Source organism: Arvicanthis niloticus, chromosome 10, assembly GCF_011762505.2.
Source record: "Arvicanthis niloticus isolate mArvNil1 chromosome 10, mArvNil1.pat.X, whole genome shotgun sequence".
Taxonomy (NCBI): Eukaryota; Metazoa; Chordata; class Mammalia; order Rodentia; family Muridae; genus Arvicanthis; species Arvicanthis niloticus.
In genome coordinates this window covers 41,336,104-41,350,123 of record NC_047667.1, presented here as the reverse complement: position 1 = coordinate 41,350,123, position 14,020 = coordinate 41,336,104, and the positions used below count along the sequence as shown (strand labels likewise).

Here is a 14,020-nt window from a genome sequence, read left to right as displayed (position 1 = left end):
GGAGCTAAACTCCAGTCCTCCGGAAGACCGAAGAACATTTCTAACTACAGAATCATCTCTCCACACGAGCCAGCCTCAAACTTGTGCTCTCTGCATCTGTGTCTATGATTTTAACATCCTGCTGCTGTATACCATCACAACTGGCAATAGTTCCTGCGTGTCAGACTATTTCTGAGGACACTGGGTAAAGCCTTGCCTAGCCTTTGTATTATGCAAGTCATGATTACTGTAGAATCTGGTGACTACATCAGGTGAAATTTTATTAAGTAAAAACATATAAGTGAATATTAATATTTTTATTGGATATATCCAAATCAACGATGTCAAGCATGGATGGAAACAGCATCAGTCCAGAAAGAAGCTCTAAGTAATATAACAAAGAAGCCCCAGCCCTGATTTTGAATAATAAAGTAAGATGAGATTATCTACTGTGATGTAGGAAACCGGGGGTAGAGGTATGAAGGTCCAACTTACTTTGAAGCAACCATGTGAGCAGAATAACTTGTCTTCAAGCATTGATTATTCTCCAAAGATATTTCAATTTACCCCCACTTGGAATGTCAGGCTCCACTTAGCAGACTTTGTGTCAAGTTCCCTCACAGCTGGTTGGTTTCTCTCACTTCTCTGGTGCCTGCTCCCTGAACTGTAACTACAATCTGCTTGTACACATTTACCTGGTCTGGATCCCTGGCCTACATCCATTACCTTTTAGTGACTGTAAGAGAAGACTGGTTGGGGCAAATTCTCTTAAAACATGACTTGCTTATGCAAAAGGTCTGAACAATTCATGAATCTCTTTTTAGCCTGCTGATCTACCCCCTTATATCTCAGAAACATAGTATAGAATACTAAAGATATCTAGCACATGCTGTTTTTCTGACTTCCTTAGAGGTGTGCAGACATGAAAGTAGCACCCCAATACTGCACTGCAACCCTGTCGTGATGCCCAAAGCCAGGATTCAGCAAGCCAAGAGGTTAATAACCAACCTGACTTTTATGAAGATGTAGTATGAGTTATCCTTGAGATAAAACCTTGTGTTAGGATAAAGCCAAACCAAAATTTTTTAACTAGTAAAAATGTTATTAACAGCCATCAAAAACTGCAGAGGAATAATCAGTCTTCAAATATTACTGATTACATGCTAGTCTTCGTTCTATTTGCAGGCAAACATTAAGTCTTCTGATTTCTCTGCCTGTTTAATTGTGTCAGCCACAGATCTTGCCCACTGTGGTGATGACCCTGCCCTCCATTCTATCACTCAGCTGCAGGAGTTAAATTTCAGGTTACTTGATTCGTGAATGATAAGGATGACCTAAACCCAACTCTATCATCTAGATATGCAGGTATATCTAATGGAATTAGCATATAAACCCTCAAGCTTGTAGCTCACAAAGTGTGTTTGTGTCAAACAAAGCATGGCTGTATTACTTTTCTTTGGCCTCATGTATCATGAGAATGCTATTTATTGGTCACACTCCAGGTCCAAGTCAGATGGAATCTGACAGAACTTCACATATGTGGGGAGTGGAGAGATGGTTCAGTGGTAAAGGGTTTGCCATGCAGGCATGATGACTTGAGTTTAAATTCCCAGCCCCCACATAAAAGCCAGGTGTGGCAGCAAACCACAACTCAGGAAAGATGGAGACAGGCAGATCCTGGGGGCTTGCTGGACCGCCAGCCTAGATGAGATGGTGAAACCTAGATTCAGTGACAGACCCTGTCTCAAAAGACAAGGTGGAGACTGGCAGAAGACAACTCTTCGTGGGCAGACGCCGGCTGTGGCATAAGCAAGTCACATTTTTAAGAAAAAATGGTCCCAACTCATCTTCCCTTACATCCACTGAAAGGCTCGCGCTGAATAGATAATGAATGCAGTCTGGGATATCTAGACCAGTAAGCATTCATACACACACATACAACATACACACCCAATACAACACACATAAGAAACTTTGAAAAATAGAAATTCCTACATGGCCCATTTTGGAAGGAATATAAGTGTCATTTGGCTGTCAGCATCACATGTTCTGCGAAGCCACAGATTCCTCAAACGTCAAGGTCCAAAGCCATGAACAACTGATTTTCCAAGTCAGAGCCTGAGTCAGTACTTTGAAGAATTGCCGTGAGAGCACAGATTTTTTTTTTTAAATAAATTCACTAGAGGTGTGATGATGAGGCATCAAGACTTTCACAGATGAATTTAATAATGTTGACACAAATAAGCTCAACAGCACCTGGACGAAAGGGTGCCTTAGTTTATTTCCTCGAAATCAGGCTAGTAATCAGGGCTAGTGATCCGGGCAGATCTAAATGAACCCTGCTGTAGCTTATCTGAAGGAAGCCACTGTTTCTCTACAAATAACACTAGCAGCAGCAGAGAGGAGACACCTGTGAACTTCACGGGTGAGACCCAGGTGAGGTTCAGTGGCCACATCCTCCAGTAAGAGGACTGGGTCTCTTCTGGATGCCGAGGCTGTTCTGAATTTCTGAAGTCACTGCTTCTCAGATGCAGCACAAACCCCCACTTTCGCCGTCCGTACTTCAAAGCCAACCCACAGAGACATTCCCTCAAGGTTAAAGTCATTTTAGCAGTCAAGTGACACGTTCGGATGTCTGGCTTGGTTTGCGTTACCCCCAGGTTGGCTTTGTTCTTTGGAAAAGCCCATCACAGGGATCATTTCTGAGGATTCTTTATATAAAAATCAAAACCGAATCTTTCTCTAAAGGTGACTTTCTCAGTCCTTGATACGGCTTTGAGGAAAGAAGAAAATAGACCTTTTTCATCAGTATACCCATGGACTCTTGCACAGTGCTCGCACAGAATTATATACCTTCTCCTTGACTGAAATCAACTTACTATTCTTTGTCTTACCCTTTTCCAATTGTTCCTGGCCTCTGAGCAGCGAGAGACCAGAGTGAAACTTTGTACCTGGACACTATCCTGGGGATTACATATTCTCCCAACACATCAAATACATGGAGTACAAGCACCACCCCCACAGCCAAAAACCAGGGAGTGGAGGGCGTAACCAGTGAGTCTGGCTAGCAATACAGCTTTGAGGGTAAAATAGGATGTGAAGTCGCGGGTGTCTTTCCCTTCCCTTGGCTACAAGCCTCTGGTGCTCTCACTCATCGGAAAAGGAAGGGACAGGCTCCTTCTTGCAGGTGTCATGCTTGGCTTGATGCCTTTGGAGGTGGTTGGAGCGGGTAAAGGTCTGGCCGCAGCCCTCACACTGGTAAGGCCTCTCCCCATTGTGCGTGCGGATGTGCTGTGCCAACTCGGACGCGATGCGGAAAGCCCTGCCGCACTCCGCACAGAGGAAGTCCTTGTCCCCAGAGTGGATCTGCTGGTGCCGCTTGAGGGTAGAGGAACGGGCGAAAGCCTGGCCGCACTCAGCGCACGGAAATGGCCTCTCGCCGGTGTGGATGCGCTGGTGGCGCAGCAGACGCGAGGGCTGCGCGAAGGTTACACCGCAGTCGGCGCACTTGAAGGGCCTCTGGCCGGTGTGCAGCGTCTGGTGCTCCTGCAGGTTGGAGGATTTGGTGAAACACTTGCCGCAGGTGGAGCAGGGGAAGGGCCGCTCGCCCGAGTGCACGCGCTGATGCTCCACCATGCGGCTGGCCACGGAAAACTCACGGCCGCAGGAGGAGCAACGGAAGGGCTTGGCGCCCAGGTGCGTGCGTTGGTGGCGCAGCAGCGACAGTGGCCTGTTGAAGGTCAAGCCGCACTGGGCGCACGGGAAGGGCTTGTCGTTGCTGTGCATGTTGCGCTGGTGTTTGCGCAGATCGGAGGAACGCACAAAAGCCCTCCCGCAGTCCGGGCACCCATAGGGTTTCTCGCCAGTGTGGGTGCGGATGTGCTTGCGGTGATCGGAGGACCAAGTGTATGCCTTGTCGCAGAAGGGACACCGGTATGGCCGCTCGCCTGTATGTAGGCGCCTGTGCTGCTGGAGCGTGCTGCGATGGGAGTAGGCCTTCCCACACAGTTGGCACACGTAGGGCTTGGCGCCATGATGTTCCACGGGGACCTGAACTTTGCTGGACTTCTGGAAGGCCCGCCTGCCCTGCACACACCTATCGGGACCCTCCTCTTCCTGCCCGCTGCCTTCTGGACCCACCTGGCCCAGGACTTTTCTACTGCCCTGTGATTTTACCAATCCTGCTGCCAGGCTGGCGGGAATGGTTGAAGGCTGAGCTGGGGTACTCTCAGACATGGAAAAGTGCTCCAGAAAGTTCTTGTCTAGGGAAGATGCTTCAGCACTGTTCTGTGCCCCAAAAGACCTTTCACTGTCCAAGAAGCTGGTCGGGTTTTCCGAGGCTGAGTCCTTATTTGCCTTCTTGCCCCCATCACTGCCCACAGAGTTTCTAAGAGGCTGTGTATGAATCTTGTGTAAGAAACTTCTGGAAGGGACACTGAGAGCCTCCTGTAATCCGGGGGAGTCTTGAGTCTGGGTGATCCTCGATCCCCTTTTCCCCCAGTTGTTGGTCTCCCCAGGTTTCTGCTCCACATGCTCAGTACTGAAGCACTCAGACCAGTTCTCTTCCTCTTTGCAGGACTGAGCGTCAAACTGCAAGTCAGTGTTGTTCTGAGCTCTTGGGGAGCCACCTTCCCTACCATTCTCCTCTTCACTCTCCAAGTTCATACTCAACATCTGAGTGTCATGAATCATGCCACCAAGGGACACCTTGGTCCACCCATCCTGGGAGTCCAGCTGTGCCATGGTGCCACTTTTATTGCCTGCTCCTCCCAGAAAGAGCTTTCGCTTTGCTCACAGCTCCTGCAGAAGGCAGGGAGGGGATGGGGATAGGTGAGGAACAAACATCAGTGAACATACTTAATCTCCTTCATAGCCAGAGGATATATGGCTCTGTTTCCTACTGATATCCATGCCAGGTACCTTGTTCATATTGTTGAACATCATGGAATGAAGGTGTCTCTGATTCCTGCTGAAACTGCCATAATCACTCATCTTCCCTTTGAAAATCTTTCTTGCTAGAAGCCCAGAGAGAGCGCTGTCAGAGACAATTGGAGGTAGGGAGATTTGCTGGGTGCCTGTATCTCAAATGCTAGCAAAACAGATGGTCTCTGGGGTTGGGGAGCTTGATGAAACAGTAAAAAACAGACTTTAAGACATCTGATACTCACAGTGTCCTCTAGTTGGAAAACCAGGTTAGCTCCTGATGTCCCTGCCAACAGGATAAATGTATTATCCTGTAATGGGCATCAGGGCTGCCTCCCAGGCATTGAACTGTGTGGGCCATCTCTTCTGATGGCGAAGAGTGGTCCCCCAGAAAAATGGGGTGATAACATAAGACAGCAGGCAGGTTCCCAAGCCACCTGTCTGCTTAAGCAAGACTTTAGGATCTTGCAATGAATGAAAAGGCTCTGACTCCCATGGAAGGTAAACAGAGACACTCAGGGAGGAAAGAATGCTTACCTTGAGTTTAAGATGCTCCATTTTAAACACACATGGGAATTTATACTCTATGCCCCCATGGCTCACATACCTACATGCTCCCCAAGCATAACAAGCATGGACTTAAAGTTTGGACAGCAAGCCATGAGATGTAGAAGCCACCTGAATCTTATTTTCAATTTCATTTTGCTTTAGCTTGAAGATGCAGACAAAGTGAAGAGTGTCAGTTAACAAGAAATGTACCTGTGAGTCAATGGCTTCTGAAGAGCGAAACAGCTGATGGCTTTGGGGTAGGCCTGGGAATTAGTCACTGGCCAATGCAGTGGTCTTGCTTTAGTTTTGAAGGAACATATTACGGATGCCAGCCAGATACAATAAGTCCCAACTTTCCCCGGTTTTCTGGGCAGGTACTGTGCTATTTTCCAGACACATTTTTACTTATTCCTTCCAGAGACCTTCCAGATAGAAGCTGCTATTATTGTATCTTCCCTTTCATCTTACAGACAGGACCCTGAACTTTAATGAGGTTTTTCTGCCTGACCAGGGCCACCTAGCTCACAGACACCAGCTCAGGGCCTTTTCTCCAATTCCATGGCTGTATGTTGAACCCCAAACACTGCTACCTCTTAGCTGTGGCCTCCAGAGCAAGGCCTGCCCTGGGGTTAGGCCATGCCAAAAGCAGCCACAGCATCCTGGAGAGGGAGAGCTGGTGCTCTCTGCAGACATCAAAGCCCCTTGTGTTTGCTGGGCCAAGGAACCTTGGCTGTGCTGGCTCAGCACTGGACTCCTCCCTGTGCTCATTGACCCAGATTGCCCTCTGCAGGAGAAAGAGGCCAAGGCCGGCTGAGAGTCGGGATGCATGCTATACAGACTGCTGCTCCAGGCGGCCAGGAATATTAGTCACAGAACACAGAACGGTAACTGTCACTGAACTCTCTCACTGTCTGCACCACTTTCCGCCTCCACCTCAGTGGGAATGAGAGGAGACATCTCGTACTTGCTATGTCCTGTACCTGTCCTTTTAAACTGTCCTCTCCCACTCCTTCCTGCTTACTGCCCAGTGACTGTGTGTGGAGTGCAAGGAAGCTTCCCTTCTTACTTTGCATACAGAAGCTGTGAGTTAGAAGGAGACATATTGTAGACCTGCCTGTGTTCGGCATTTCATGTCCCTCTGTGTCCTGAAGCCCAGGGGTATTCCTTTTGATACACTGAGCTCATCACATGTCAGAGTATGGCTGATATATGTTTGGACCAGGAAGCAAGTCTGGAATATTTTCAGCATTTTGGATCTTGGAGAGCAACTCTGTGCATGTGTGTATGTGTAGCACACAGAAGAGACACACTGCTAGCAAACTCCAGATGACTAGAATGCTGGGTCAGGTCTGGAATGGCCCTGCTGGGGAACAAAGGGATGCTAGCTTTGTATGAAACAGATACCTGAGGTCTCATCCTCTCTCTGTGACATCATCCTTTTGGTCCATTCTGTAGAACATTCACCTTATCCATCTGTGACCTATAATGTGCCCTGTTGTCCATAGCCTATGACTTGTTCCTGTCCTCTGGGCCACCAGTAAAACTCCTCAGGGCATCAAGCAAGGTTCTGCTAGCTTACCTTTCTCAGGACCCTCAGGGCAAATTGCCTTTCCTGACAGAGAATCCCTTTTCTGGCAAGCCCTATACCCACTGAATATAGTCACCCTGCTTTCTCCCTTCCAGAGCAGTTGAAGACTTTTGTTCTTTCTCAGCCAGGAAGAAGGCTAAGAGGAGATCAGGGACTTGGGATCTGGTTATCTGGCAAAGTCTACACAAATATACCTTGTCAGGAAGAGGAACACTGAAAAAGCGGTGTTTCTGGAACTTCTCTCCAGATGCACTGGTTCTGCGGCCATGAGAACACAGCCCCTTCCTGAGCTTCATCCACACCCGTCAGCCAGCTGTGGACCTGGTGCAGGCCACACTTCTCCTAGACATGCTTCAGAAGCCTAGCCTGGGGCTTGTTTCTGCTCCTGCATTAGCTCCTGCTCCTCTCCCAGGACTCCTTCCAGCTTTCGCCAACTCCAGCCTCCTCCCGCCGCTGCCTCTGCTTAGACCCTTGCCCTTTACTTCTGGCTTCCACATAAACATTTGCTTACCTGGAAAATGCAGATGACGAAGGTGTGGAGCACCCTGCTCAGGCTTCTGTCTCACCTCTCAGCTACTGGAACCACAGTTTCCTGCGAGCAGAGACTCCGTCTCTGTATCTCACCCTTCTGTGTCCAATGCAGCAGCTTCAGAGAGAGGCTCAGTAGGTGGGGCCAACGTAATACATTCAACCTTCTTGCCTGCATCCACGGAGCAGCCAAGAAATACAGTGGGGCTTCCCTCTCTGCCTGAACCGGGCTGAACCTCAGGCTCCCTCAGTTCCCGCCTTCCCTTCCTGCCACAGCTGGCTCTCCTCCCTTCCACTCCCTCCTCAGAGGCCTCTCAGTCATCCTGCAGGTGGCCCTGGGCCTCCTGTTTGCATTCACTCCTTCCTCCCACAGAGCAAGCCATTCTTCCTTCACTCCTGCCTGCTCTGCTCATGAACCTCCAACTTCATGTCGTTTTCTGGGGAAATGTTTCAGGAAAAAGCCTGTAACATCCTATCCTCACTCTAACCCCCACCTCATCCCTATGGTAGACTCCACCTTCTCCCTCCCTCTAGGACCCGCCTTCTCCCCTATCTAGTACCTACCTAGACAGAGCTGTGGGTGTTACAGGGTTGGGGAGTAGTCCTCAAATTCGTTTATTGGTCCAATTATTGGCTCAAGAAATGTTCATGGTAATTTAGCTGGTGCGTGAAGTACAGGGAGATGGTTAGTGGCACAGAATCCAGGACTGCTATGGCTCTGTCTCCATCTCTCAGCACTGATTCCCATGTGAGTCTATTGTGAAGAGAGTAGTTGACCCGGGATACAAACCTCAGTAGTTCTGAATTATGGGCACTCAAAACTAATATGCTCAAAAAAATTCAAACAAACACACAAACACACAAAACCCCCACATACCTAATATTTCTTATTAGAGTGCTTAGGATATTAAAATAGTAATTTGTAATATGCTACCTGTGACATCATGGTGTGGCCAAAATTAATGCTGGTCAAGAGAAAGGTTCTAGTCTGGGTTTGGATATTACCACCCACTAAGGTGACCTTGGGCAAGCTATTAAATATCTGAGTCCCTTAGCTCCTCATCTAACAAGTGGGGATCAGGATAGTATCACCATCGTGGTAGGCTTGGGAAAAGATTAAGTTAATAGTAACATGGCAAGAGGCCAGCAAGATGTCTGGAACATAGTTAAGTACACGGGAAAAATAGCTGTTAAATGGTGTGTGGTGGAGTGCACCTGTTATCCCAGCCCTCAGAGGAGGAGGCAAGTGGGTCTCAAGTGTGAAGTTAACCTGCATTGCACAGTGAGTTCTAGACTGGTGTTGGAGGAAAGAGAAGAGAAGAAAAACAGGAGACGCGAAGGAAGGCTGGAACTGCTTCCGTTGCTATGCTGATGCTGCCAGTTTCCTGGATAACATGGCTGGCTTTATGCCCTCATGGCCCGTGTTAATGTTACAATTCTGATAGGAACATTGGCACCCAACAACAGTCCTCTGGGTGTGATCCTGAGAACAAATTACTCTCTGCTCCTTGGTGTTTTGCAGGCATGACTTCAGAGACAGAAGGCATGAAGTATAGATGTGCCTCATATTCTTCTAGCCCAAATGGGGTTCAGGAAGCCCACATCTCAACACTTGTCCCAAGTCCAAAATAACTCAAGTGACCATGTCCTTTGGGCTTTGAGATGTAGATGCATGTATAGGACAGTAGTGAACCGTTTGTTGATTTGTGAAGAGGCCTAAGGAGTTGAATGCTGGCGTTGAACTGTGTATGGCAGATCACCAAGCACTACCTACTTCTAATACTCAACTTTTGCTAATACAACACCCTAGCATCTCAGCTAATTCTCACCACCTTCCCTTGGAGTGGTCACTATCTGTGTTGGCCTCATTAAAGTTTGTGAACACTGAGGCTCAGCCCACTAAAGTATCTTCTCCAAAACTACACATACAATGTAAAGTCAAGATGTCAGGGTTTGTACCCTTTTTCTTTGCATATATATTTATTTAAAGGTTTATTTGTCTTATTATATGAGTAGTTTGCCTGCATGTATGTTTGTACATCATCACGTGCATGCCTGATGCCCACAGATATTAGAAGAGGTCATCAGATCCCCTAGGGTGCTTATGGATGGCTGTAAGCATCCATGTAGGTGCCAGGAACCAAACCTGGCTCCTCTATAAGAGCAACTGGTGCTCTTAGCTACTGAGACATCTCTCCAGCCTTTCCTTTTATGACGTTGGGAATTAGACTTGGCCTTGTTCATCCTAATATGTACTCTACTGCTGGAGCTATAGCCCTAACCAGGATTGTCACTGTAAACCATGACCTCTGCCTGATTCCTGATTAATTTCCCCTGGAAACCTATAGTTCCTATACCCAGAGCCATGTGACTGTGTGTGTGACCTTGGCAGTCACTACCCTGGAAGATATCCTTGTCCCTGCACTAAACTGACATGACTTCTGCCCATCTAACCCTCTCTCGTTAACCTCAGCTGTTTGTGTTTCTGTCTCTCTTTCAGGAAAGTATAACCGCTGACTAACTTCCATAGGCATGAGATCTCCATGTGAAATTTCCCAGGCTCCTCTTTGGTTTTCAGGATATTTTGGCATTATTAACATCTCAATGGTATGTGGCAGGCATCCTTGTTATAAATAGGATCCTAACTGGCCCAGATGCTGCTGCCTACATTGTGAAGTAATTTGAGTCCCTTATGTCCCTGAGTTTCTGCCCTGCTGTGCCCCCTGGGCCAAATGTTGTGTATCTTTTCTGCCTGAGATTCTTCACTATATTAATGGCCTGCATACAAAGGGTCTGTGGCTCCTGAGAACTGAATTCCAGAATATCTTGTATTCTGGGTCCTTTGTCCACTTTGAGCATCGCAAGCACAAACTCACTTCTTTCATCTTCTTTTATGAGCTTTCTCTAAAGGCCACAAGGCATGGAGAGTTGGCCTAGACCACACTTTGCCCCCCTTTTAAGGACTTCTGGACATTGTGGACATGGGTCGGTTGGTAAAATGCTTGTCATCTGACTTTGGATCACCAGCATCCACATAAAAAGCCAGATAGCGCTGAGCATCTATAATCCAGATACTGAGAAGGCAGAGCCAGAAGAATCTCTTGGGTTTTGTGGTCAGCCAGTTTAGCCTAATTGGTAAATTCCAGGCCACTGAGAGATACTGAAAAAAAAAAAATCAAAGTAGAGAAGCAATCGAAGATGACATTCAATTTTGACCCTTGGCCTCCATGTGTGTGCGCACACTTATCCCCACACAAACACACACAAAAACATGTACAAAATGCATACACAATAAATAAAAAAAATAAAACTTCTGAAATCTATTATTCTTTTTAGCGCTTCATGTATGCAAACAAGGGGTATATTGTCTTCATTTCTGTTTGCAGTTCTACTTTAAAATCTGGCATCCCCACCCCGACCCCCAAACTGTCCAACTTGGCAGTGGTGCAAATAAGGACCTGCATGCTTGTCTGGAAAGAGGGAAGAAAGGCACCATTGAGAGAGAAGCCTGAAGCACAGGGATGGGATGGGGCATTAGCCTCCTAAGAGGTTCAGTGACAGAGTTCAGTGCAGCCTGTCAGCCCCACAGGCTGGATGAATGCAGCTGAGTGGCAGGCATTGGTGGAAAAGAAGCTACATTGTCTCTCCACCTTTAAGGATGCTATAGGCTCTTGTTGAGTTCATGAACTTGTGTTATGCCTGGATGCCTTACAAGTTCCCTGAGTTTTAGCTATAGCTTTGAAGCCAGGATTGCTTTCCCAAGTTCTCTGTACTCGGAGGCCAGCACAGGACTCTGGCTGCTTTCATCAGTGGGAACACTTGATGCTTTCTGGCTTGGCCCTTTGTCACCCTTGGAAAAGATTCATGGATCCACTTGAGTGTCCTACATGTGTTTGAGACTATCTAAATGTTATTCTACTAGACAATAAAGCTTGTTAGTAAGGATATACCCACAGAAAGAAAAACTGTGGACCTGGGAGGATTCCCCACACAGTTTTGAATTAGAAAGACTTGACTTTTAATCTCAGTTCCATTTGTTTTGGTCCTAATCAATGCATTTAACTTTTTCAAGCCTCGGACTTTCCAGCTATAAAATAGGAATAAGGATGCCTTTATGAGCCAGGTAGAGTGTCACACAACTCTAATCCCAGCACTTGGGAGGAAGAGGCAGGTGGCTTGCTGAGTTTGAGGCCAGCCTGGTCTGTAGAGTGAGTTCCAGGACAGCCAGGGCTACACAGAGAAATCCCGTCTCAGACAAAAACAAACAAACAAACAAACAGAAACCTTCATGAAGGCAGATTATGGTACCCACAATTGTAACCTGACTGAGCAATGCCCCATCCCACCCCCACCTCATGATTTTTCAATAAATGGTAACCCTTACATTTTATCCCCATGCATCCCTGGGAGAAGGTTGTTGATATCCTTGCCTCATTCCTACTACTCTAGAAATTGTCCTGAATTGCTCTGATTCTAGAAGAGTCCTTCTTCTAGCTCTGCCTCCCGTATCCTTGGGTCACACATTCTCACTGAGTGACTATCCAGTCAATTGGGGAGATTTGGGCACTCCCAGAGTAGAAATGTCATAAATGTGTACCCTTTGTTGTGTGTTACCTTTGGCTTGTGTGGCAATTAACGATGGGGTGGGATGTTGGTCCTGTAGATAAGATGTCAAGCATTGAAGAGCTTCATATGTCAGCTCCTCCTGTAGTTCCTTTAGAACAGTGCCCAGATGAAAGTCTTCTCCTCCCTGCCCCAGCCACACTTGCTTCTACACAGTAAGGTGTCCCAGCATGCTCACCCTGGAACATGACTATGAGGTAAAACGTGTCTTTACTCCCAATCAATATTGATGACAATGTAATTTGGAGTGGACATCACCTCTACCTTCAGTGCAAATAGAGTGCCCTTCCCCCAGCCCCCCAACCTCTGGCTCCCACTGACATCTCTTTTCCTTGTGTTCTCTGAGGGCCTAACCCCATGAACCATTTAGAACTCTTTGGGTGAACTTCAAGAAGAAACAGCTTTGCTTCTCTCTCTCTCTCGCTCTGTGTCTCGCTCTCTCTCTCCTTCCTTTCCTTCCTTTCCTTCCTTTCTTCTGTCTTTCTTCTTCCTTTCTTCCTTCCTTTCTTCTCTTCTCTTTTCTTTTGAGTTGTTTGGTTAGTTGTTTTGGATTTTTCAAAACAGGATCTTTTTGTGTAGTTCTGGCTGTTGTGAAACTCACTATATAGACCATGCTGGCCTCCAACTCAAAGATCCGCCTGCCTCTGCCTCTGAAGTGCTGGATTAAGGATGTATGCCACCACCTGGCATGACCAGCCTTCTTTAAATCCCTCAAGACCCACATTGCACTATTGCAGTCCTCCTATGAATATCTAAATCCCCTAGCCGTGAGTATGAGAAAAGTAGCTACAAGCAATGGATGGTTATCAAGAAAAAAAGAGGCCAAATATTCACAGTCTCCTTTGACCTAGCTTTATCTGTCCTTGGTCCAAAAGATAACACAACTTTCCCAGTCACAGAGATTCTAGGCCTCTTTCCTCCACATCCAATTTCAGCTGTGGTGCTTTGAGATGCAACCATAAGTCTCAGATATTTGAATACTTGGTCTCCAGTTGGTAACCCTGTTTGGTTTGAGGAGGCCTAGGAGGTATGGCTTTGCTGAAGAAAGTATGTTACTGGGTCAGGCTTGGAGATTTCAAAAGCATGCACCATTTCCAGGGCATCCTCTCTGTGTCCTATTTGTGATTTTAGGTATAAGCTCTCAGCTGCTGCTCCACCATTCCTACCCTCACTTTGCCCTCATAGACTCTAACTCTCTGAAAATGTAAGCCCAAAATAAACTCTTCCACAAGCTGCCTCGGTCAAGGTGTTTTCTCACAGTAGCAGAATGATAACTAATACATCAGTCTTGGGACCTTACAGATGACAAAAAAAAAATACCATAAAGCCATAAAGAAACCTTTGTAAGTCTACTACACTTTTGGCCCTCCTTTTCCCTTTCCTGGTCTGTGCAAACTCAGGGAGGAAAGGGTTAGGGAAGACAGAAGATACAACATATGTAATTGGTAGACAAATTGAAATAGAACATTATGATCCTGTGTCCACAGGAATGTCTCTATTTGTGAATTCCCACAGTCCTGGCGTATAAAGAAAATGATAGAGAGAAATCAAATGTCAGAATTCTAAATGAGATCTTAGAAATTACCTGACGCGGCCCTCTGTTTTCCAGATGTTGGAATACACGTGTTCATTTGTTTGCTCCATCATGCACTTATTCATTCACCCAATATTTGTTCGCCTTCATTATGTCAGTGTTTGCCAAACTACCAGACAGAGCCTACATAGGACAGGGAATGTGGCAGTTATGTGTCTTGGTCCTTTCTGTCTTTGCTTCTTTCGTGTGTGTGTGTGTGTGTGTGTGTGTGTGTGTGTGTGTGTGTGTAAACTTGA

At 46.7% G+C, this 14,020-nt stretch overlaps 1 protein-coding gene across 1 annotated transcript; it reads right to left on the bottom strand.

The window, feature by feature from the left end:
- Positions 1-370: 370 nt before the first annotated feature.
- Positions 371-5,224, bottom strand: Znf648 (zinc finger protein 648). The gene has a single exon (XM_076941357.1). It carries the CDS (start codon positions 4,720-4,722, stop codon positions 3,127-3,129), a length of 1,596 nt encoding a protein of 531 aa, XP_076797472.1. The 5' UTR covers positions 4,723-5,224; the 3' UTR covers positions 371-3,126.
- Positions 5,225-14,020: the final 8,796 nt, after the last annotated feature.